The sequence below is a fragment of the Scardinius erythrophthalmus genome (assembly GCF_964197995.2).
Source record: "Scardinius erythrophthalmus genome assembly, chromosome: 19".
Lineage (NCBI taxonomy): Eukaryota > Metazoa > Chordata > Actinopteri > Cypriniformes > Leuciscidae > Scardinius > Scardinius erythrophthalmus.
The window spans coordinates 25,180,314-25,205,678 of record NC_138239.1 but is presented as its reverse complement, the minus strand read 5'-3'; the positions used below and the strand labels follow the sequence as shown (position 1 = coordinate 25,205,678).

The window sequence follows — 25,365 nt, the reverse complement described above, 5'->3', positions numbered from 1 at the left end:
ATATCTGCCTAGGAAATCGCCTAGTGTTAATCTGCATCGCTATTTGTACTCGTTGTGAATACGCAGGCCACAAGAAGTAATTAGGTGGGGTTTTTTTTTTATATATATTACTTTTACTCAGGACATGCTAGCTGGCAACAAAGGATTACATTCATTATGCTAAGCTAAGCTAGCACCGACCCTGTCAAACTAAAACAATGCATGCACTGAGACAAAAATGCATTTGCCCACCTATCTAAATGTAGGAAAGAAGATGAATAAGCCTTATTTCAAAAAACGGTGGAGTGTTCCTTTAAGCTTGTTAGTTTGTGATGGATGGATGGATGGATGGATGGGTAGGTAGGTAGGAGGATGGATAGGTGGATTGATGGATGGATGGATGGGTAGGTAGGTGGAAGGTGGGTGGATGGATGGATGGATGGATGCACGGGTAGGTGGATGGATGGAAGAAAGGATCACTCTACAGACACGATGCACAGAATCCAAAATTGGTGTTAGCTCACATTGGTTTACATTTCCATTACATTCAAGTTTATGCAACTCAGATACATTTATCTCACATTTAAGGCTAAATATTTTATGAGTATGGTTGGATAGATGGCTGGGTGGATATACGGATGTTTGGACTCAGTATTCACACCGATCCAAATCCAAAATTGGTGTTTGCTTTGGTTTACATTTTCTTTGCATCCAAGTCCTGCAGACTCTAACTTTACTCTGTAAGTTTTTAGAATAGAGTAGTCGTGAACCGATACATGCACGCTTTCCCTGTGTGGGTGACTCATCTCATTCTGAAGCGTGTAGGTTGTGTGGCAAACTGGCAGATGCCTTTGGATTTTCACAGAGCGTGAGTCACTATGTGGTTGAGTTTACGAGAGCTACATCTCAACACCCTTCCTTGATGCTGCCACACACACACACAAATGCTCTTTTGCTGAACATAAAGGGAGAAAGGATGAGTTGAATGGAAGCGGGAAGTGTCAGAACGCCTACTATAATTGCATGTCTGGGAGGAAAGACATTGCCTGGCAAGATTTAAAAGTCAGTCATAACTGGTTTTTACCGGTCTATGGTTGTTTTATCGATGTTAATGGTCAAAGAGCTGTTTGTTCATACAAACTAGGAGACCACTGAACTGCTTGAATGCTAGTATTTAAATTGTATGCTTTTTATAGCCAACAAATAATGCTTTCCCAACTAGACAGTAACCAAATCTGTTACTATTGCATATTGAAAAATTTGAGTGACAAACTACCATACTATTTTATCAGTATGCAGTACGTACGTATATGGTGTGCAGGTGTTTAGTGCATACTGTGTTGTATACAACAAATACTGCCTAATATTTCAGAAAATAGAATGTGAAGTGATGCATACTATGCATGCAGCAATTAAGATTGTGTCCAACATTGTCGCATGACCTAATATTGTGCATACTTACTATTAAGTATAGTACTTGCTTAACATTTCTGCATTACGAATAATGTATGTTTGTCAATATGCACAAAATACACACATTTTCACAAAATATACAGTATACAACAGTGTACACTGCACTGGATACTGTTTTCCACTGTGCAATGCGCTCAACTTGACCATTATTCCCAGTATGACGACTGAACTGTAAGTAATATCAGCAGTAATATTTGATATTTATTTCTTGTTTTATTAAATTAGGCTACCAAAATTAAGATATTTTGACACAAAATTGGATTACAAATTACAAAACTACCGATTTTATGTCTGAGATGACTACTAGACAACAAATCCTGAATTAAGTTAGGTAGTCTGCTATTCCAAACTTAGATATTATTTGTTCTGACTGAATTAAAGTCACCATGAAATCAAAACGGACATTTTTGACATTTTATGGAATATTGCAGTAGTAAATTATTTATCTTTTTTTGTTTAAATTTCATTTTTTAACCAAAAAAACATCCCCTCCCTCTTGCAGCAACATCTCTTCTCTGATGATGTGTTTACTGGCACAAGGGAGGGGCAACCTGTCACTCACAGTAAATCGACCAATAGCAAACAACAACCATCCAATCGATTCCCCATGGACAAAATCAAGTCCCGCCCTACATTTTGTCTAGTCAGAGTAGCCGTTTCACTTAGATTATGTCACAATAGGGGAGAAAAGACTATTGCAACTTCAGTTTCAGACTGACTTGCAGAATAACCTTGACTTCCAATATTGTGACTGAACATCAAACATGCAATGTAGTGAGATCATGTGGCAAAACAAGTAGCATACAACTGTAAATTACATTATTATGTTTATTATAATTATTTATTATAACATTGTGTTATTGCATGTTGATTCACTGACTGAAATAGTAGATCCTATACAGCATACACTGCAGAATTCCATCTGCAACATAGCTGTTGTTTTTATATTTTTATGTGATGTCATCTTTTGTTCTCTGTTTATTGCTAGTAAACAGCAAGTCTAAGCATGCGGATTGGTTTGACCGTAAGTCCCGGCCAGAGAGACACTGACGACCAGAGTTAAAAGCTATGAGTCATGCAGCACGCGACCATTAGAGTGATGTCATGTCCTGAGTTTAGAGCCTGCAGATACAGTATGACCTACTCTCTCACATCACGCTCTCCAGAGCGCTTCACACCTAGAATACACAATCGGATCACATAAAGCTTTGACTCCGTGGTTTGAATGCTAAATGCTTTACAGCTACAAATGGTGCCTAATGCATTGACATGTCTGGACGTGCATTGAATGTTGGAACTTCAAATGAAAAGTTGCATTTCAGTGCCTCAAAAATAAATTGTAGCTGTCACACAGTTAATGTTTCTCAAGCTAGATTTAATTTTGAAAAATCAATTTCTGTACATGCACTAACCTTTATGTCTTGGCATATAGCAAATGAGCTATTGAGCAAGGCACTAATATTACACATTTGGGGGGAATGTTGTTCATTTTTGGTTGTCTTTGGTATTTTATTTGTATTATATGCTATTTAAAATGTATTGTAGTATAATTTAGTGTATACTAAATGTATGTAGTATACAAAAAAAATTTTTTTTAATAAAATTTAGAACAATTACAAAACATGGAATTCACGAAACCGAAATGTCACACACAGTAGAAGAAAAACAAAATCATGTTTTGACTAACCTGTATAAAATTGTATAACATTTCAACATTTAAGACACGTTGCCTCAACATAAATCAACTTGACATGAAAAGTAGTTCGGCTACATATTTGTTGACCTTTATTTATGGAATTGTGGATAGTTTTGAAACCAAAATACAAGATCACTGCCAGGACAAAAACAAGCATTTTGTGCATTTTCGACTCAAAACAATGCATGTCTATGAATTATTCACTGTTTCGCATTGTATTATTCAGGAGGGGTGTGTCAGAATGAGCTCATCACAATATGTTCTAATATAAATCATCTGGCATACCGTAATGTACCTCTTAAGGAAAGTGAGTCCATCTGTCATTCTGCCTCAAGTATCACAAGCCATTAGACTGATGTGTTACTGATGTCAGAAAATTTTCCACTGAACTGCAGCTCTGCTTTACTGTGTGTTTTATATGAGGTACAGATGTATGTACAAAAGTAGTATTTAAAATGACAACAAACTGTACCTTATTAAAAGGAAAAGGCTTAATGTAGTAGAAATTAATTTGAAATCACTATCAATAATTTGAAAGTTAAAAATTCTTTATATAGAGAGTATATGAAGAGTTCAGATGCAAAAGCCTCTAAGTGCCATCTGAAATTTTCTTTTAGAATGATCATTTTTATCAAGCTCCTATATTTAACGTCAATAATTTCACTTAAATGGCAATGCAAATTACCTATTAATTGTCATTTAAGTGAAATTACTTAAATATACAAGCTTTATAAAAATTATCCTTCTAGAAGAAAATTTCAGATGGCACTTAGAGGCTTTTGCATCTGAACTCTTCATATATAGCATAGTATATATCCATTATATGCATGTAAATACACTGTTCAGAAGTTTCAAAAGGTCGGTAAGATTTGTTAATGTTTTTGAATGAAGTCTCTTATGCGCTCCAAGACTGCATTTATGTCATCAAAAATACAGAAAAAATTGCAGTAATATTGTGAAATAATATTACAATTGTTGTCTTTTGTAATATATTTTAAAATGTAATTTATTCCTGTGATCAAAGCTGCATTTTCAGCATCATTACTCAACATCATTACATCATTACTCCAGTCTTCAGTGTCACATGATCCTTCAGAAGCCATTCTAATAGGATGATTTGCTGCTCAAGAAACATTTTATACTTACCAATGTTGAAAACAATTTTGTTAGTTTTGGGGAAACAGTGACAGGTTTTCAGGTTATCTTTTGTAACATTATAAATGTCTTTACTGCCACTTTTTATCAATGTAATGTGTGCATGCTGAATGAAATAATTTCTTTAAAAAAAGTAGTGTGTGTGTGTGTGTGAGTATATATACATATATATACTCATATATATACTATATATATATATGTATATATATATATATATATATAACGCCATAACCTAATGATCAAAACTGTTTAGAACACATTTTCTACAAAAAATATTACAAAATCTATTACAAAATAACATGGAAACCATCAGTAAGGTTTGTGCTTGTATGCATGATTAGCTTCATCACCATCATCATCATTGCCTGTCAGGTCAGATGTGGACTGGAAACTGCATCATTCTGACTAGAGAATCCAGCGCACCGCTTCTGATTGGCTGAAAATGACATCATAGCAGGGTTACCATGTGATGATCAGGCTTTCCTTGCAGGCGCATTGTTTTCCTTCACCACACCCCCCCCACCTTTCTCTTTTCAGTCTTTCTTTACTGCTCTGGTGCGGTTTCAGTGCACCATTTGCGAACAATACCCATTATACACCCTACTCCCTTTTTCCTCTGTCCTTCACTTCTCTGTTATTCAGTTTTAGGACCTCGTTTGCTGCATTTTTTGCTCTGTTGCCATGTGAAAAACCCTGTATGCAGGCACACGTCTCTCCACCTATAGCAGACAGCTGGATGACATCATCGTCTCCCCTCCCCCCTGCGGCCTCCTCCAGTGATCACATCCAGCATACACCAAAACCAACAGTTCGTATGGGTGCGTGATCCTTTCTTGCACAAATCATGTGCTCATATATCATTTACTGTATTATTATCTTCAAAAATGCTATCTTTTGTTTAGCATTAAACCATGTGCATTGAGTTCCTTTGTTCTATTCACTTAAGACGTTGTCTGTGTGCTTAGAGGGATGCGGTGCCACTGGGAAATAAACTAGGTACAGTATGTTCTGTTCCACCATATTCAACATCCATATCAGGACCGCTGGGAGTATTTCTACCTCACCTGAGAGACCTCAGACCTGCAAACAGCTTTAAATAAGCACCTTATACAAGTTACTCCTGCACATTTACAAGTCCTATCATTAAATCCATCCAGAAACCATTCATCTGTGACATTAGAGATGTGACGTGCATAAACTTGGTATTAAAATCAGGTTTGTTCTACAAAATGAACGCTATGTTGAACAAACTGTCTTTGGAATTGTGAAAACTCCAGTAGTTTGATTTGGCACAGGACCAGAGCAACAGATGGGCCATTGACAGACTGTTCAAACAGGCCCGCTCTGCCCGCATCCAGACTGGGCATGCTGGCAAGGTTATTTTGTCATAGTCATCCACAAGACTCCAGCCGTGAGTGAGTGAGAAGATGACACATAAATCCCAGTCCTCCTCCGTTTTTAGACATGACATTTCGAGCGGCTCCCAAAACCAGACCGAACTGGATTAGCACACGATGCTGCGCGTAATTCAATTCTAAACTGGAATAACCTAAAAAAGGAAATGCATCTGGGTTTCAAGCCTTGATATTTGCTCACAAATGTAGGATATATAATATTTAATATTCTTTGATAGCTCCAATTTTCAATAACTCTTTTCTTATTCTTATTAACTACTAATATTACTAAATAGTGCGTCTTCTGCATAAAGCTGCATAACATGCCCTGTCCTTCTCTGAAATCATAACCAGTTTTCAACAAAGAGTTAACCACCCCCTATCTGCACTCCCAGCCATTCCAGCCCATCAGGAGCCTGCATCCCTCTCGACCAATCACAGCGCTTGGAGGTGATGTCATGCTTTATCTAGCAGAGGTGGTGCTGATGCTGCCAGGTTGAGCATCCAAACAGCAGCAGACTGTCAGACTGAACGCAAGGGAAAGACCCTGACAGAAGATCACGGCACGCTGTCGGTGAGTTAAGGTGAAATTGTATATCATAACCTGTTATCTACTGTATTATGCTTTTGCAGGACAAAGGAAGACTGCTGATCTGTTGGACTAATGCGATTGAAGTTTTATTAACTATGGAAACTTCCATTTCTTCTGTTTTGTTCCGTATTATGTAGGGCAGAAAGATTCTTAGATAATGTTGCACTGCAGATTTGCACGCTTGCAAGATTTAGATTTGAGATACGTCGTGCAGCCTGGGTTATTAGACGTATATGTAAATCATATATAAGCATGAATTGTTGGGTTTTGCAACTGTTTAGTCTTAATACCACATCAGAAAGCAGTTGTGCTTGAAATCATGTTGGTCTAATTCATAGTGCATTGTGAAAAATAGGAGTGTGCATTGCTTGTTTAAAAAGGGGCAAAGTGTACATTGTAGGTCTTGCATAGTCTGCGCTGTGGGAGGTATTGAGAGGTGAGATTATATGTTGGTGTGCAAAAGGCCACGGCCCTTTTATAGAGCGCCATAACCTCTGCTTTCAAAACACCAAGCGATTATTTCGATCAGAAAGCAGTGGGAGGTTAAGAAAATGACTTGCAGCATGAGCTGCAAACAAATGCATGATAAACTTGTATGTCTCAATGCTGTTGGGTTGAGCTCCAAAGCATGTTTTATTTATTACATCAGCTGTGTCGCTGGCATCAATAAAACAGGAGCTGATTTTGGGCTTTGTTTGCATGCGGTGCAACCCTCATGACTTGGGAAAATGATGCACATTCTCAAAGAATCAACATTTTTGGCCTGCATGTTAGGAATGGAGTTGAAACGTTTTATAGAATAAGCCCATGCATTGAAAATGTCACAAAGTTGCAAAGGTGTTAGCTGGTGCAGCGATCGTGAAGCGTGGGAATTGAGGGGGCACGGCGAGGGCAGAGGCAGGACGAGCGAGAGAGAATGATAGAGAAGGAGCGTAGGCTGAGAGATGATCATCAACCCTGAACAAACCAGATTCATTTACGCGAACGATTGGCATCAAGTACATTACCGCTGAGTTTGTTTGTTCCTTGCTTGGTTTTTGCGGATTTGAATAGATTTGTACTTGGTATGCATACTAATATATGCTTAGATGTAACTGTGTGATACTCTTACACTGCAAACAAATCGTTTTCTTTTCTTTTTTTTTTCAAACAAATTCAATATCTAAAATAAGGGATTTACTTGTGAAGCAAAATTGTGTAAGGAATTAAGGCTTCTGGGAATACATCTTGATTATTTTAAACTGTTTTATGCATTAACCAAATAATTTTTTTAGCTATGCTTAAAACAAAAACTTGATGCAAAATGCTTAATTTTGCCTTTATTTTTAATTTATTGCTTTATGATTTATTTATTTAGTAAAAACTGTTGATTTGGGCTTGTTATTCATAATACCAGACTTTTATGTGAGGACAAAGACATATCCATAAGAAGTGATTGACTGGATTCTGATTACATCATCGTTTCTCTCTCCTACAGGACAGAGTTTGAAACGCCTTCGAGGACTCAGAAGAAGGAAAGATGACTCTTGCAGGTACGTGTACATCCACCTGCTCTTTCGCACGTGATCTTGTGAGCGTTTGATGGAGCAGAAGGAATGATGTGTGAGCACATGGCATCAGTGGCATGAGCTCAAAATAACCCGGTCTCTTTCTCCGTTGCAGCATACAGAGAGAAAATGAAGGAGCTCCCTCTAGTGTCTCTCTTCTGCTCCTGCATCCTGCCAGAGCCTCGGGAGAAGCCCACCAAGAAAACACAAGGTACCTTAAAAGCCCCTTTAAAGGTCTCAAATCTAAAATATTGTGTAATTACGGTTAATTTAATTTGATTTAAGAATTGTAACATTAGTTACATGAATCATTGTTGATCTTTTGTTGTAGATGTTGTGGACCTCAACCTGTGCATCATTAAAGACATGGAGGTGATCGAGTTAAACAAGCGGACATCGGGACAGGCCTTTGAGGTCATCCTCAGACCACCGTCTTTTGACGGTCAGAGGGAGTTTCATCCCACTTTCCCACCTCGCAGGGACCCTTCGCTGGAGGAGATCCAGAAGAAACTGGATGCAGCTGAGGAGAGAAGAAAGGTGAGGAATATATATCATGATGGAAGATTACGTGTGATTATTGTCGCTTTCACTTGCATATCTATAACGGAGACATAATTTGACTTACCATATATGCATCAATTTAAACTTTACATAATTATGTTTTTAAGACAACCTCGGACAGATATTTCAAAGCTGGATATGCTCAGTGGAGTATTATTTCTATACTAGTTTTTATTAATATTTTGAGTTAGCTTTACTTTATATTTTCAGTTTTCATTTTAGTTGTACTTTAAGTAATTTGGATTACTTTTTGTCATCTCAATTTTGTATTCATTTCTATACATACATATATATATATATATATATTTTTTATAGCTGTAATGTATTTTAATTTCTGTTTCAGTTTAGTACTTCAAATTCAATTTAGTAATTTCAGTTTGTTGCCAAGGCCCGTTTGTCATGTAGGCTATTTGTATTTTATTTGATTTCAGGTTGGTTTCAAATACCGCAAATGATTTTGAATTCTTTTCATTTTAGTGAACAATAACAACACTAGATATGTTTATAGTTGAGTCTCATATTGAGTTAGAATCTCCTGCATTATCTCCAAAGTGTCAGGAAGCTGAACTTCTGAAGCACTTGGCTGAGAAGAGAGAACATGAACGAGAAGTGGCCCAGAAAGCCGTAGAGGAACACAACAACTTCATCAAGATGGCCAAAGAAAAACTGGAGCAAAGAATGGAGATCAACAAAGAGAACAGGGAGGCCCACATCGCTGCCATGCTGGAACGTCTTCAGGAGAAGGTACGGTGAATCTCTGCATTTTAACCCAGTTCTAGTTAAAGATGCACCACTAGTGGCACAAAAGAGAATTGCATTCTGTTTGTTCAAGTTGCTTTTTTCATAAATGTAACATCATCATCTCAAAGTGTGTTTGCTGCTACGACCTACGTACACTGACTAGCCAATAAAAACGCAACATGAAATGGCGTATTGATCAGGGCGACATGGTGCAAAAACTTAAAACTTTACTTACCTCATGCACCATTTTCCAATTTGTCCTTTTTCCCTAGCCATGAGCGCATCCATATTCTCCTCTTTCGTTCCTCCTCTTTTTTCAGCGCACATAAAAACCACAACTGCCAAAGTGCGATTGATATTGTTCTGTTTGTTTACCACTAGCACATGCTGATGACATTCTATACTAACTTGCGGTGTTAATTGGGTTGGAAATAGGCATTCTTTTTGCAATTCTGTTCGGTGCCACTAGGAAAATCTTTTCAAAGCTTTGACACTTTAGGGTTTAGATTGTTCTATTATTTAATCGTTTTTCTTCCTTTTGTCTTGTGTTTTTCCAGGACAAGCATGCTGAGGAGGTGAGGAAAAACAAGGAACACATTGAAGTGGACTGGGATTAGAATCAAGAGCATTTCTTGTCCAGAATTTTTAAAGAAATGACAAAATGAGGCTTAGCAGGTCCTAGTCATGCTAAGAAAGGCTGTGCTTCGGAATTGACAGCGATTTGAAGGCTGCGATATTATCTTGCGACATTTGCAGCAATAGATACTATATTCTTGTGTTTGCTGCAGCACAAAACGCGGTACATTGTGGATGTGGAATTGGGCATCAATTGGAAAATGCAAAAAAGTCGTTTTGTTTTGTGGATTTTTTTTACCGCCAAACTGTGTAAAATGCACGAGTCATCATCAATCCTTTTAGTCTTTAGTAATAGCTTTGCATGCACTGATAGGATAAAGATAACGAACAAAGAGGCAGATAGAAACTACAGAGTAACCAAGATGTGCATTTGTGTTGTAATGCTGTGAATTAGTTGTTTGTAACATTGTTTGTGTATTCCGAGAGGTGATGTGTACTTAGCACTGTAGTTCTACTTTGTATTTATGTCTTAGAGTTGGAAGAATCCCAAAAAAACAGTAAAATATTTGTTAGTCACCTGCCAACGTAGTGTATTAAATGTGTCCGAAATCAAAGTTTTAATGCTTGCATGCCGTGATGCACTTGATAAAACTTGTGAAAAGCCATTTGCTGTGTGAAAGTGTGGTTTTTGTCCTGATATTAATTGCTATATCTCTGAACTTTATGTTCCAGGTGCCTTGAGATCTTCCCACAACACGCGCTGATCATATGGGAGAACATTGACCAAAGGACTCACTATCACGCTGAGCTTATTAGCTTGGATCATATGAGATTATGACTCTGAAACCCGATTATATGATATCATTATATCATTGTAAGGTATGATGGCCATGTTGTCAGACGAACGGAACTGGCCGGCCAGCAAAGATCCCGACGGAATCTTTACTACCTTAATCTGAGAAGCGCAGAGAAGTGTTTGTCTCTGTGACGAGCTTGTATGCCAATAGTGCCAAAAAATGAGTGAATGTGAGTGGTGACTTTGTGTGTTTATGAATATTTGGGTGACGTTTGGACGGTCTCATGTACTTGTGAATGCAGTTAGTTTGTCTTCTGTCCTGTCTTTAAGGCTCTATTTTTGGTAAACTGCTCAAGCTTTTGCCGCTGTACATATGTTCACTTGCCTCATGATCAGCTGGTGTCTGATTTGGCTATATAATTCTGTACAGAAATTGTGATATATTTTAGAAGCAGAGGGAATTAAAGGACTGCTGGTATAGTTTTGTCCTTGTGACTTCATTTGACTTCATTTTTAAAATGCTTTTAAAAAAAAACAGCCCATCAGAACAAGCATTGTAGTATTTTTTCCTTATTTATTTCAATCTTTAAAACAGTCTGGATCAATAAATAAATAGTAATTTTCATACAAAAAATCCAGTAAAAATAAATATCTTACATTACCTACTTGCAAACACATGTTTAATGACATTAATAAATTAGATTATTAGACAGATCAAGTCGGTTGAGGGTTTGAATCAGATTTTTCTGGTTCTTCAAAAATGTTTAAATATATAAAAAAAGCAAAAATAAAAATCCAGCGGAAATAAATAAATACCCTACATTTGCGAACACGTACTTATCTGTGGTAACATATATAAATTATAAAGTCTTAAGTCATATGTTTAAGTTTAAGAATAGTAAGAATACCAGTGACATCAGTAGAAAACATCTACAATACGTTAACTCATTTTAGACCTGTTGGTGTACATATGGACGAACGCAGGTGCATCCCACTGCGATGGTTTTGTACTCAAGTCTAAAGGAGTAGTTGTGCTTTTCTCCTCGAATTCTCCTCAAGACCATGATTTGGGTGTAAATAGGTTTGGACTGGTAATCCTGGACCTCTTTCCATCCTGATTGGGTTTCGATCAAACATCCAGTAAGAGAACACTTCGCCTCTGCGATGCTAGAAGGGTACAGGTTCTCGTCATGCGTAAACCTATGAAACAAAATGAATCGTGCAATTTTAGGTCAGCGGGTTGCAACGGTCACAATCCAATTATAAAAACAACAAAGAAGCTCTTAAAATAAACGTTCCAAAAGGGAATGAGGGTTGCAGCAATGCTTTAGAAGAGCCATTTTGGGTTCCCCAAAGAAGAACTTCTTAAAAGAACCATTAGTTACCATCATTTGAATAACCTAAGGTCCAGTTTCACAGACAAGGCTTAGATTAAGCCAGGATTAGGCCTTAGTCCAATTAGGACATTTAAGTAGCTTTTATAAATGCAAGTTGCTTTCAGTTAAAACAGCTCAAACATGTATTTTAGACTGGGATAGGGCTTAAGCCTTGTCTGTGAAACCAGGGGTAAAGAACCTTTTTTAATATAAAGAACCTTTAGTGCAATGGAAGATGTTGAAGGTTCTTCATGGAACCATAGATTCCAATTAGAACCTTTACTTTTAAGGGTATATAGGACAAGGTCTTACGTGTAGGTCCATGGAGAGATGGAGTCATTGTTTATTGATTGGATCGGTTTGGCCTCTTTGAACTCAGAATCCAATATCAACCGGTACGATGATGATGATGGATCCGATTCTTCTGGTGACCTATGGTGGCCGTTTCCTTTCTTCTGAGGATGTTTTGAAGGTGCCGCCTCAGCTCCAAATGATATCAAAACTATCCCCATCAAACAAGCCACCTGTGAAACACACACACAATGTCATTTTACACTCATTTTTGTGACTTCGGCAGCAAAAACATCAGTAACAGATAGCAGGCCGTCTTCTAACATTTCAGCAATACTCACCACGAGGAACTGGATGTTTAACGCTGATGACATTGTTGCATTCATTTTTGTCTCAAGATTTTGACCTATTCTTTTCAGATGTCTTCTGTCAGTCTTAAGTCTAGCTGTTCTACATTTGCAGTGGTAAATGCAGTTTATATAGAGAGGCCTTGGTGCATTCGCAGAAGTGTAGGTGCATTTCCTTCCTTTGATCTATGTCGTCATATGTAATGCGTCAGCATAACCACTCTGAGTATTGTGACTCTACAATCAAATATCACAATGCTTTACTTTTGACAAATGTTTCAAAAAATGCATTGAAACAATATGATGCACTTATAAACTTCACAATTTTGTTTTATTACATAAGAAACAATGTAAGCACTTGCTTCTGGAAATCACTTTTCTGAGCCATTTTTTGCTCTTACTTTTCAACTAACGGGATCCGAAGTGAATTTTAGTGGACGGATGAAGTCACTGAGATCTTAGCAGAACTATTGATGTTCTACTAACGTTGGAACCCCATTGACATTCATTGGGAAAAAGGATCTTCTTTTATGTTCCACAAAAGAAAAAAGGTCATAAATGTTTGAAATATGATGCATTTTTCCAATTAATTTGAACCAACTGGTGAATTTTTGTGGATGTATGGAGTCCAAAATCTCCAAATATGTTTTGACATAATTGTGAACTCATCTTTTTATTTCAAAATAAATGTCATTTGGTTTGTTATTTTGTTAAATAATGCAATGAAATTCATAGAAATTATTTTTTTTTTGGGGGGGGGGGGGTTGAAGTGTCTAAATACATTTCTGGCCACATATAATTGTGTTTAGTGCACCTTAGCAACCAAGTTAATAACATAACCTACTTTCTCTGACAGATGTGTCACATTTATTCAGATCAGGAGGTATATATTAGTATGCTGAATTAAACTCTTGCTGCATATGATTCTGACCGCCATATTTCAGCCCCCATGTTGCCTTTTTTTAATGCTAGTGACCTCAATTGACAGTTTGCAAACGGAGACTTCCGCTCCAGTGTCTGTAATGGCTTGCATCTCACCGATGCGCAATTTCCCACCGGTGCTGGTTTACGACTGCGTCAGATGCGGTGCAATTGCGGTTCCTACTCTGAAATTTCGAAGGATTTGGTGGGGGGAGACAGGGACCGCATTTTCATGTGACTCAGAATTGATGCACTTGACAGTAACACAATAAATGTAATCTCCCAACAGTATGACAGCGCTAACTCCATGCATTTCAATTGTCAGTTTTCAATGTTTTTTTTGTTAGCATAAATATTGTTTACAGTTCATAAGCCTTTATTCAGTATATAATTTGGGGATTTTAAAGGGTCAATTCAAAAAAGTCATGCCGTTTCTAAACACAAAAGTATTGACCCCATTGATACTTCTTTTACCTTCCACTGAAGGAAAAAGATCATACAGGTTTGAAACGACATGACTTTATTCCCTTTAAAAAATACCTCTGCATGTTCATCATCTTAGGCCGTTTAACCGTTGAAAATGTGACGCAGGCCTCTGACCTACTTCTTGGATTTTCTCCTACTTTCATACTCATGAAAGGGATTTCAGTTAGTCAACATCTAGGAACGGGGGCTTTCATAGTGACCCATATAAGACCACAAATTTTTAGACTCTTCAAAAGAGCTGAATCACTACCCCAGTTTACACGCAACATTTTCACAGTTTCATCACTTAATCAATATTCCTACTCTGGATTTTTTACTACTGAAGGCATATTGTGAATATTTCTATTAGGGTTCATATTATGAATAATCTCTTACATTTTTGAGTTAGTGTTGCCATTAGTTATGATGAATATTACACTACAGAAAAGGATTTTGCACCTACATGTCAACTAACTCTCAATAGAGGACTGTCTGCTTAATATCTTCTAACACTTTACTTTGATGCTCCCCAACAGACATTCAACTGACTATATGAACTTTACCAGTATATGTCAACTTCTTGTACTCACCCTAACCCTACCTGTCTTCTAAGTATACTTAAAGGAATAGTTCACTTTAAAATGAAAATTCTGTCATCATATACTCACCCTCATGTTGTTTCAAACCTGTATGAATTTCTTTCTTCTGCTGAACAGAAAGGAAGATATTTAGAGTAACCAGGCAGTTTCTGGGTCCCATTGACTTCCATAGTAGGAAAAAAATATACTATGGAAGTCAATGGGACCCAGAAACTGTCTGGTTACTGACATTCTTCTAAAAATCTTCCTTTGTGTTCAGCAGAAGAAAGAAATTCATACAGGTTTGAAACAACATGAGGGTGAATATATGATGACAGAATTTTCATTTTAAAGTGAACTATTTTAAACCATTTTAAAGTTAAACAAGACACATCTGACCTGAGTATGTATAAATCTCTCCTCTCTTCCTTTTCTGTCGATGTTCATGCTGCAAAATCTTCATACTTCTACAACAAGATCAACAACTCGACGATCACTCTTCAAAACATTCAACTCTCTCCTCTGTCCACTTCCACCACCACCCACCTCCTCTTTAACTGCTGACGACTTTGCGAACTTCTTCACCAACAAAACAACAACTATCAGCAGTCAGTTCTCAGCTCCACACGCACAGGAACCCAGACCGACCCCTTCCACAGCCAATACCCCTCTGTCCTCCTTTTCTCCGCTAACCAAGGAAGAGGTATCTACACTTCTCCTCTCCAGTCATCCTACCACCTGCCCTCTAGACCCCATCCCCTCACACCTTCTACAAGCCATCTCTCCCACACTTCTACCAGCACTCACACACATCATCAACTCATCCCTCCATACTGGCACCTTCCCTACAGCATTCAAGCAGGCTCAGGTTACTCCACTGCTTAAAAAACCAACACTAAACACATCATTTGTAGAGAATTACAGACCTATCTCTCTCCTACCATTCATTGCGAAAACACTTGAAAGAGCTGTTTTCAACCAAGTAACATCCTTCTTGTCTCTGAACAACCAGCTGGATGTCAACCAATCTGGCTTCAAGAAAGGGCATTCAACTGAGACTGCACTACTGTCGGTCACAGAAGCCCTACGGATCGCAAAAGCTGCTCCCTCCTACTTTCACTCACTACTACGAGCCTACATCCCTACCAGAAGCCTACGCTCGGTCAACGAGCGACGTCTCGTGGTTCCATCACAGAAAGCCACAAAATCACTTTCCAGAACATTCACATTCACAGTTCCATGCTGGTGGAACGCTCTCCCCACCCTCATCCGGAATGCAGAATCCCTGACAACATTCAAAAGACAGCTGAAAACCCATCTCTTCCGTGAGCACTTAACCGCATAAAAAAAACCTCCCCTTTCCCTCTAAAATCTCACTTATCGGGCCTATGCTACTCTGTATAATGTCTGAACTTCGTATCTTGAGCACTTCTTGCGTTGTTTTTGTTTTTGCCTCTTCATGATGACTCGCTTAATCTAGTCCTAATTTGTAAGTCGCTTTGGATAAAAGCGTCTGCTAAATGACTAAATGTAAATGTAAATGTAACTATTCCTTTACTAAGAATACTACAAAGTATTTATTTATTTTCCATACTATGGAAGTCAATGGCTACAGTCAAATGTTTGGTTACTCATTTTCTTCAAAATATCTTGTTCAGCAGAAGAAATAAAAACATACATGTTTGGTTTTACTTGTGGGTGATTAAATGATGATAGAATTTTCATTTTTGGGTGAACTATCCCTTTAAATCAAAATACATTTACTCGAGAAGCAAAACAACTTCAGTCTTGTTCACTGAAAGATTTACTAAAAGTTTGTGTTTAAAACAAGTTAAAACTGCACTGGCAGATATTTTAAGAATATACTCACATTTTAGATAACTGATAAAAGATTAATCACTAAGAGTGAATTAATTATATATTTTATTGGTCATTATTACACTTAAATTTGGGTGCACCTAAAGTTTCATATTTCTTTGACTTTGAACAGTGATTAAGTAATTTACTAAATTGCACGAACAGATCTAAGGCTTTTTTTTTTCCAAGAGCAATTTGTTATATCATCATTTGTCGTCACAGTGGTAATGCTCTTGGTTTTATTCTGCCCACTCAGTGGAAATCAAATAATATATTTTATTGTGGTGAAATTACACAATCAGTGGCCAACTGATACTGTCATGAAAATTATCTTAATTACAGGATGCTATATTTCCTTTCATTAAAAGAAATGAGGTCAGTGATTTGCTGAGTAGCTTCCGCTCGCTGTGTGAATGCTATGTCATCAGTCTTAAAAACCACACAGAGAGGATTCCCGTATTGGGTGCTGCCACATCAAAGAACAATAGGCACAACTGTAGCATAACTCTGGGTTTAGACACAGGGCACCCATGAAAACCAGCCTATTAACGGGCAAAACATACTGACTAGTTGGAAACTTTGCAAAATGTTGCTTTATAATTGTTGTTTGTTTTTGATCGCTTAGGTGCTCTAAGCGATGTCACGCGTTTTTTAGGCCAAAACATTTTTTTGTCACATACAGCAAACATCTCCTCACTATCCGCTAGCTGCCTGTCCCCTGAACACACTGTAAAAAAACGCGGTCTCTGTAGACAGCCCAGGCTCCACAAACGGCAAGAAAAACAAACTGGCCCAGCCTGGACCACAAAACACAACAAACAGTGTTCCAGCCAATAACCGACAAGAATGATTTGGGGGTGGGGGTGGGGGGTTAGTGAGCATGCACATGAAAGGGGGTGTGGGGAGTGGAGGAGAGAGAAGCATGAAGAGGGAAGTTAGCTAAAGGAGAGATGTCCTAGACAACGACTAACGTTAAAATATGGCCGACATATTTTAGAGGGAAAAGAAGAAGGAACGCGCGAAGTCCCGAATTTACATCGGAAAAGCGGTCAAAAGGCGGCGAGAACTCCGCCGGGAGAAGAGCTTCCGAAATTCAGTTTGGTTTTTCTAAATGGTTCATGACTGTTTCTGGAAGCACGGAAGGGAGGGGGAGAGGACGGGATGAGGAGGAGGGAGGGTTGAGCTTGCCTCCGTTTTGTTTGACAATACTTTGAACGTCAACAAGAAGTGACTTCACCCAACATCGCTTAGAGCACCTTTAATTTTTCTAAACAAAAAAACAAAAAAATCTATAAATTTTGGTTTTAAGGCATACTTGTCCAAATGAACTCATATTACACAGATAATAAAAGAAAAAGAAAGAAGCAACCAAATTCGGAATACTGACCAAAAAAGGAGCTGTCTTTGCAACCAAAAGTGAACGGTTATGTGGGTGGTGAAAATAGGCCTTACTTTGCACTGTTTCTCTGAGACACCGCACAGAGACACTTATCAGTGAAATCAATCTATCAAGAACACTTCTCACTTTGATGCTGGGATAATCTCCCATGCATCAGTAAACCAATAACCTACCACAGCATCTATGTGAGAATATGCGTGATGTAACATTTTGTAATGGTTTCGGCACAGCGGAATTTCCCTAAAGAGTCTTGAGATGGCAAATGGCTTGATGAGGGTCCGTCGCAATAGATAATCAACTTTCGTTATTTAAATTTGACATGTTATTGACAAAAAGTGCACTGCTTCATTTTTTTCTGCTTATTCATACAAATATTTGCTTAAGTTACAAAGAATGTACACTGACACATTCATTCATACATAGATATCTGAATTGTTATCTGAATCAAATGAGAGTAATGTAAAGTGAGTAAAAAGTGAGTATTATAACAAACCATAGCATTGACATGTCAGTAAAACTTAATGTCGACGACGAGGTCTTTCTTGTGGAGTTGGTTCCCAAGGTGGTCTATAGCTCTCTTAAAATACCGTTTTCTGTGGTTAAGCTGTTTTGCGGGTGCAAACCAACTAGACATTGCTGGGATACAATGAGATATCTTCACCAAACTCAGTACACATGTGTATGGGATTAGACTTCTCAGCAACGGTATGCTTTGCCAATACATTAGAAAGCAGGAAATACATGTTCATTTTCTGTCTGGTATGTTTATTTGTGACCCTGGACCACAAAACAAGTCAATTTTTTGAAATTTAGATTTATACATAATCTGAAAGTCGAATAAATAAGCTTTCCATGGATGTATGGTTTGTTAGGATAGGACAATATTTGGTTGAGATACAATTATTTGAATATCTGAAATCTGAGGGTGCAAAAAAATCGAAACATTGAGAAAATCGCTTTTAAATTTGTCCATTTATATTCACGATTGTGCTGCATTCACTCACAAAAAGAAATGTTTTATATATGTATGGTAGGAAATTTACAAAATATCTTGATGGAACATGATCCTTACTTAATATTCTAATGATTTTTGACAAAAAAGGAAAATCGATCATTTTGACTTATACAATGTATTGTTGGCTATTGCCACAAATACAGTATACCCGTGCAACTTATGACTGGTTTTGTGATCCAGGGTCACATTTGACAGAAACTGGACATTTCATTCGTTTATCCATCAAGAAAAAATTTTATTCATCCATTTTGCACATTAGGATGACTAGAAATCCTTCATCACAATTATGCTTTTCAGTTGCTTTTCATTAAATTATACCAAACATTATTCATTCTTAGTCAATAAAAAGTTCAATGGAGTTCTATTTACAAGCTGTTTAAGTCATAAGATTGAATTAAAATTAAAAATGTCTTAAAATTAATTAATTAACACTAAATCCATTAAATTATCCCATGAAGGTTCTATAAGTACCTGACAGAACTCTTCTAGTGCCAAAAACCTCACTGATAACAACATTCATTGTTCATTCAAGACCAGGATAAAAAGTGGCAATCACAAAGAAAAACTTTTTTTTTCATGCACTCTGCAAGGTGTTCAATAAAAGTTTCCCAATATTTCTCCATGCATAAAACTTAAACAGACCAGATATGACCAAATAATTTCCGAAACATGACTAAAAAGATAAAACAGAATCCAAAATCTTGATAACTCACCCTAAAAGCCGTATTTTTATGATTCATAATTTTTTTCCAACCGAAATTCGGTAGATAATTCTGCAACCTTGCCAACGCAGACCGATCTTTAGTACCATAGATCAGATTACTGGCAAAATGTAGGTCTAAACGCTCACCCCTCACCTATCAATTGATCTGATGAACGAATCCAGGTCAGAGGTAGGCCATATTATCTATGCAATCACGATCAAGCATTGCATAAATAGATGAAGTGAACGAGAAACATTTTCACTGAAGAAGAGAATAAGAAGAGGGCATTAAAGATGTTTCTGAGCTTCTTCAACGCTAAATACATGGTGAGACGACCGATATTTAGAGTAACTCTTTTTAGCTTATTAGCTATAGCTAGCCTAATGCTAACACGATTGGCTTGATTACAATGTTTGCTTCACTAAAGATTCATCTTAAAACTTTTTAGACTAGACCTAAACTCAGAAATGATTTGAGCCTTTGCTGTTAACAGCAAATTGTCTTCATGGATAAATTTTAATGAAATATAATAGCAGATAATGATCTTTCTCTCAGGTTTTACTCTGTGCACTGGCGAGCCTCACGTTTGCCAAACAAAAGCCGAATCAAATATGTGACACTGGTTTGACGATTTCCGATGACTTCTATGGCTCTCCTTCAGAGGACAAGGGAAATGGCAACATCCACAGCCACTCACTATCTGCATGGACCTGGATGTGAGTCACAGAATCAAATGAGACTTTCACCAATTAGAGTTACAGAATGATGTAGATATCTGTCTGGTTTACCCTGTTGAGAAAACAGTTTAAAAAAAACAGCCTAAGGTGTTTGACTGGTCTTAGCTGGTTTAAGCTGGATGTAACTGGTTTAAGATGCTCAAGCTGGTCTCCCAGTCTGGCCTAGCTGGTGTTCAATTGGCTATCTAAAAGCGTGGTCAAACCACTCTAAAAACCAACCTGCTATACATGACCCGACTGAAAGACCAGCTAAGGCTGATATTTGCTGGGGGTTTTTTCTTTTCTTTTCTTTTTTTCAGCAGTGTAACGTTTAATGTCAACGAAAACAATTAGCAATTCTTGGCATACAAAAAGTTCCATGGAAAAGTTTAATTTCCATGTTTGGGAGGTTAACATTAAGCTAGCTCTCATAGCAATTATGCTAAAGTGAAAGCATTTTAAGGTACAGGAGGCCATGCACGTGATGTCAGTGTGAAACATCAAGTAAATCAGGTGTTGGTTAGGTCTGTGGGTTTCGTCTCACTGAAATAACCACCTTGTTTTCTCTTTTTTTAGACAAAATATTTCACAAGACAGAATACCACAGGTCATCTTTGAAGCCCAGTGCAAATCAGAATATTGCACCTTTCCTACTGGTGTGGATGAGAGACTGAACTCTCTACCCATATATCAGGACATCCTGGTGTTGAAAATGGATTCAAAGAACAAGAAGTGCTTCAGGGCAACTTCTGAGAGAGTTATAGTCGGCTGTACATGTGTATGGGCCAAAACTTCCTAAAATGACTTGCATGTTTCCATGTTAGAATGAATTTATTTATTTGTTCCAATGAAACTGACTTGTGCATTTTAATGGATTTTAATTTATTTTGTAGACAAAATAGTTTCAGATTTTTTTTTTTATATTTACATTTATTAATTTAACAGACACGTACAGTACGTGACACTTATATATGTAGAAATCTTTTTAATGAGTATTAATAAAAAAATATTTAAACACGTTGATAGTTGGCAGTTGTATTTGACAAATTAACAATAAAATGTATGAATCATAAAACGCCAATCTATCACTGGTCCTTATCTTTGCACTCTCTGTAACAAAACTGATGCCTTGAGTTAACAGTTATTTTTTTTCCTGAAAATGTTTGGTTTATAGAAAAAGAATTAATAAAACACATGAAGACCCCAAATCTAGAAAAGTTGGGACATTTTGTAAAATACAATAATTGTGATTTTAATAAACTGACAAAATAACTGACAAAAGTACAGTGGATTTCCAATGCTTTCACTGAACAACTTAATTACATTTTGTAAATATTAACACATTATTTTGATGGCTGTAACACACTCCAAAAAAGCTTGAACAGAAGTTTATAGAATATCCAAGTTAAACTCGTTTGAAACAGTCCACAATAAGTCGTGATTGAGTGTAAAATGAGCATCTCAGTCTTTGCAAGCAAAGATGGGTCATGACTCACCACTTTGTGCCAAATTTCATGAGAGAATTATCAAATCTTCAAATCAATCTTCAGCAGAAACCGTCATGCTACTGTTAAATATAGCAGCATGGGCTCTGGAGTACTTTGGAAAACCGTGTCACTTAAAACAGTCTAATGAATCAAGATCAAGGAATGCCACTTGAATCTCTGTTATGCAAGGAGAAAGCTACAACTGTTCAATGCAGAGATGGAGCTGAGTTCTCTGGGCCTGAGCTCATCTCAGATGGTCCAGAAGACAGTGGAAATGTGTGTTGTGGTCTGATGAGTCCACGTTTCAGCTTGTTTTTTGGCGAAAACAGACATTGAGTTCTCAGTCCCAAAGATGAATGGGACCATCCAGACTTTCATCAGCGACAGGTGCAAAAGCAAACATCAGTGCAAATGGCATGGGTGTGAAGGTACCATTGGCATGGAGACGTATTGGGATTGTACAGAGGCATATGCTGCCATCAAGATGACATCTTTCCTGGGAAGCAAGGCAATGCCAGGCCTAGACACTCTACACCATAGAGTGGATGTGTTTGAATGGTCTGCCGAAAAACACTTTTTTGATTGTTGCATTTGACCATTAAAGAATAAACTTTATGAATTATAAAACTCTGATCACTGATCCTTATTTGTACACTATCCAAACCAATGTCTTGAGGTATTTTTAAATAGCATTTGGTTTAAAACTAATAAATTAAAGACATCTTAAATTAAAGGCCTCTGTTGTACTCATCTTTCATCAAATATAGAAATTGCAAATTATACACAGATTGTAATAGTCACAGTTATGTTCAATTAGTTTGTTTTCACAGACTTTCAGTCGGTTTTCATCAGTCACTTGTGTTCTTTGTCAGACATCATTTCATGATGTTCACAATGACTCATCAGATCATCCTCTTTGATAATTTGTTATCTGGTCATGTCTATGTTAAGTGTGTGTTGCTCCTCCTGCCTGTCTGCTTGCTAGCTTATTGTCATTAACTTTGTGGTGGAAATATAATCTTCGTCTGCCTTCCTGCAACCACCTGTAAGAGATGACCGGATCACAAAATGGATTTAAGAGCTCAGTTTATTTTGGTGGCTCAGGAGAACCCCGATTTTTGGAGCTTCACAGTTAACTTCAGTCGTCTTGCACTCACCAGCCCTTCTGATGACGAAACCCTGAAGAATCTGTTCTGGATTAGGGCCAATTACCATCAGCATGTTGATCTCCCAGACACCTCTGGACTTGCAGTCATTAGGTGTCTGGAGAGTGTCTTGACCCGATCCAGGACACGGCCAGACCCAGAGCCTGTTTCACCACCTGAGACCACGGAGGAATCGTTTGGGCCCCCCACAGACGGAGAGCTACCACTTCAACCAGAGCCCGAGGATAAGAGGACAGTGCTGACCCTCACCCCGGAAGAGGAGCCCCCAAACGATTCCTCCGTGGTCTCAGGTGGTGAAACAGGCTCTGGGTCTGGCCGTGTCCTGGATTGGGGCAAGACAATCTCCAGACACCTAATGACTGCATCCCTCCAGTTAAGTCCAGAGGTGTCTGGGAGATCAACATGCTGATGGTAATTGGCTCCAATCCAGAACAGATTCTTCAGGGTTTCGTCATCGGAAGGGCTGGTGAGTGCAAGACGACTGGGATTGACTACGCCTTGGGCTGTCAGCTCTTGGCTCTGGGTCTGTACCTTTAGACGGATTCCATCATCGCCGCTGGGGTCTCGTCATCCATCTGTCACCATTCCTCCGCTGCCTGCTATCACGATCCCTTCATCTCCTGTTTCCATTCCTGCACCACCTCCACGTCCTCCTCCTAAGCCTCATCCTCCTCACCAAGTCACGAGGTCGAGCCTTCTCGGGAGGGGCCGCAATGTCACAGTTATGTTCAGTAAGTTTGTTTTCATGGACTTTCAGTTGGTTTTCATCAGTCACATATGTTCTTAGTCTTTGTTTCCCGCCAGTCATCAGTTGTCATGGACATTTATCAGATTGTCACACCAGTTCGTTATCTCCTCATTATCACTGTGTATTTAAGTTCCTCCTTTTTCCTCTGTTTGTTATCCGGTCACGTCTACGTTTAGTGTGTATTGCGCCTGCCTGTTTGACTTCTTAAAAGTGAAATGATTTCTGTAAATTCAGGCCATATCCGGATCTGATTAGGGACCTGTGCCTGGACACAACGACAACGCAGTCCTGAAGTGTATAGTCTCTCCCCTGTGAAGGCCTCCTTCCCTTCCCTTTACCTCTGTACAGATAAAACGTTGTCAAAATGATTCCAGTTCACATTGATACGTGGAAGCGAAAAAAAAATGTATTATGAATTTTTAAGGCCAGACAAGTAATTTGGTGAGGTTAATTTGTAAAGAAAGACTACACACCTGCATACCTATGACTAAACACGTAATACACGTGCACGCCGTCAGCATTTTCACAGATTTGCGTTTTTGAAGTTTACGCAAAGATGATTGTTGTTGTGCAAATGAGCAGGCCGAAGCGCATTAAGGGTTTTCTGTTAGAATGGTGTCGTGTAAGCGACCCCTTAGTTCATAACTAGTGAGCTTTGCAACGGAAGTGAATCAATCAAAACTAAACTTAGCGGGACAAGAACTTTATTCTAGAGCTGCTGTAAAGCCAAAACAATTATTTTCACTGTAAAGCTGCTTTGAAACAATCTATATTGTTAAAAGCGCTATGAAGGTGACTTGACTTGACTTGGTTAATTATAGCCTTTAAACTAGACTTTCTAAATTTAGCTGCTTTTTAGAAAGGACAGTTTAAAACATGAAAGAAAGAAAAAAAGAATTAGGGGGATCACTAAATTATGAAGGATTTACTGCCATTGTGTATATAATATGTAATCATGTAACCAGTAAAAAAGTAACTGTAGTCTGATTACATGTATTTTAGATGTAATATAATCTGATTGCAATTAGGCTACTTAATTTTTGGAATCTGATTATGTAATCTATTATTCAATTACTACCCAGCGCATATAGGTAAATAAGGTAGGCCTATAAAGTAGGGTACTGCCCCAGGGACAAGCTGTTACAAAAATTAAAAAATAATAAAAAATTCTGAGGATGTAGGCTACTGATGCCATTCTAGTAAGAAGAAAAAAGTGTGTCATTTTATAATAACCTATAGAAAAATTAAATAGCAACAGTTGCATCTTTTGCGCATAGGCCTACATTCAGGACGTGGATGTGGTCTCTGCCCACTCTACACTGCACTTTACAAACATTCACCATGGTAACCAGTTACAACAACAAATCATCTTGCCACTGACTGTTGACATGCAAAAATAAAACTAAATGAGAGCGATTCTGAATGCATCTTCCGTGTTTTTTTCTTGTGAGACCTATTAGATGTTTTTATGACCGATTATCTAACATAATTAAGCATAAAAAGTAGCTAGTTAGCTTATTTCAGTCTAAATTTGCAACCCTGCTGCTGCAACCCTTATTTATGAACAGTGCAATGGATGAGATTCCATAATAATTATGACAGTAGTATCAATAGGCCACATTTTGGTAGACTATACTTATTTATTATGCTTGCTATTAGATGTGTATAAGCCTAGACATTTAGGTTGCAATTTTAAAAGTTTGTTGAAGTCGTTTCACAGCCAAGCCACTAAGTGGCGATATACAGAATATGAAACGGAAGATACATTATCTATTACCGCCAGCC

At 37.8% G+C, this 25,365-nt stretch overlaps 2 protein-coding genes across 3 annotated transcripts; one reads left to right on the top strand and one right to left on the bottom strand.

Annotated features, from left to right (window-relative positions):
• Window positions 1–6,195: 6,195 nt before the first annotated feature.
• stmn4l (stathmin-like 4, like) lies at window positions 6,196–10,987 on the top strand. 2 transcript variants are annotated; one of them, XM_081347523.1, is made up of 7 exons: window positions 6,196–6,271; window positions 7,767–7,821; window positions 7,952–8,047; window positions 8,168–8,373; window positions 8,950–9,141; window positions 9,696–9,713; window positions 10,447–10,987. In XM_081347523.1, the coding sequence occupies exons 2-7, from the start codon at window positions 7,809–7,811 to the stop codon at window positions 10,453–10,455; spliced, it is 534 nt and encodes a 177-aa protein (XP_081203649.1). In that variant the 5' UTR covers window positions 6,196–6,271; window positions 7,767–7,808; the 3' UTR covers window positions 10,456–10,987. The 2 variants fall into 2 exon arrangements, with proteins under 2 accessions (XP_081203649.1, XP_081203648.1); XM_081347522.1 differs by lacking the exon at window positions 10,447–10,987 and having other exon boundaries at window positions 6,204–6,271; window positions 9,696–10,378.
• A 473-nt stretch (window positions 10,988–11,460) lies between these two features.
• il17a/f1 (interleukin 17a/f1) lies at window positions 11,461–12,551 on the bottom strand (the record flags this gene model as incomplete). Its single annotated transcript, XM_081347830.1, has 3 exons — window positions 11,461–11,710; window positions 12,199–12,410; window positions 12,519–12,551. The coding sequence occupies 3 exons, from the start codon at window positions 12,549–12,551 to the stop codon at window positions 11,461–11,463; spliced, it is 495 nt and encodes a 164-aa protein (XP_081203956.1).
• Between the last annotated feature and the right edge of the window lie 12,814 nt (window positions 12,552–25,365).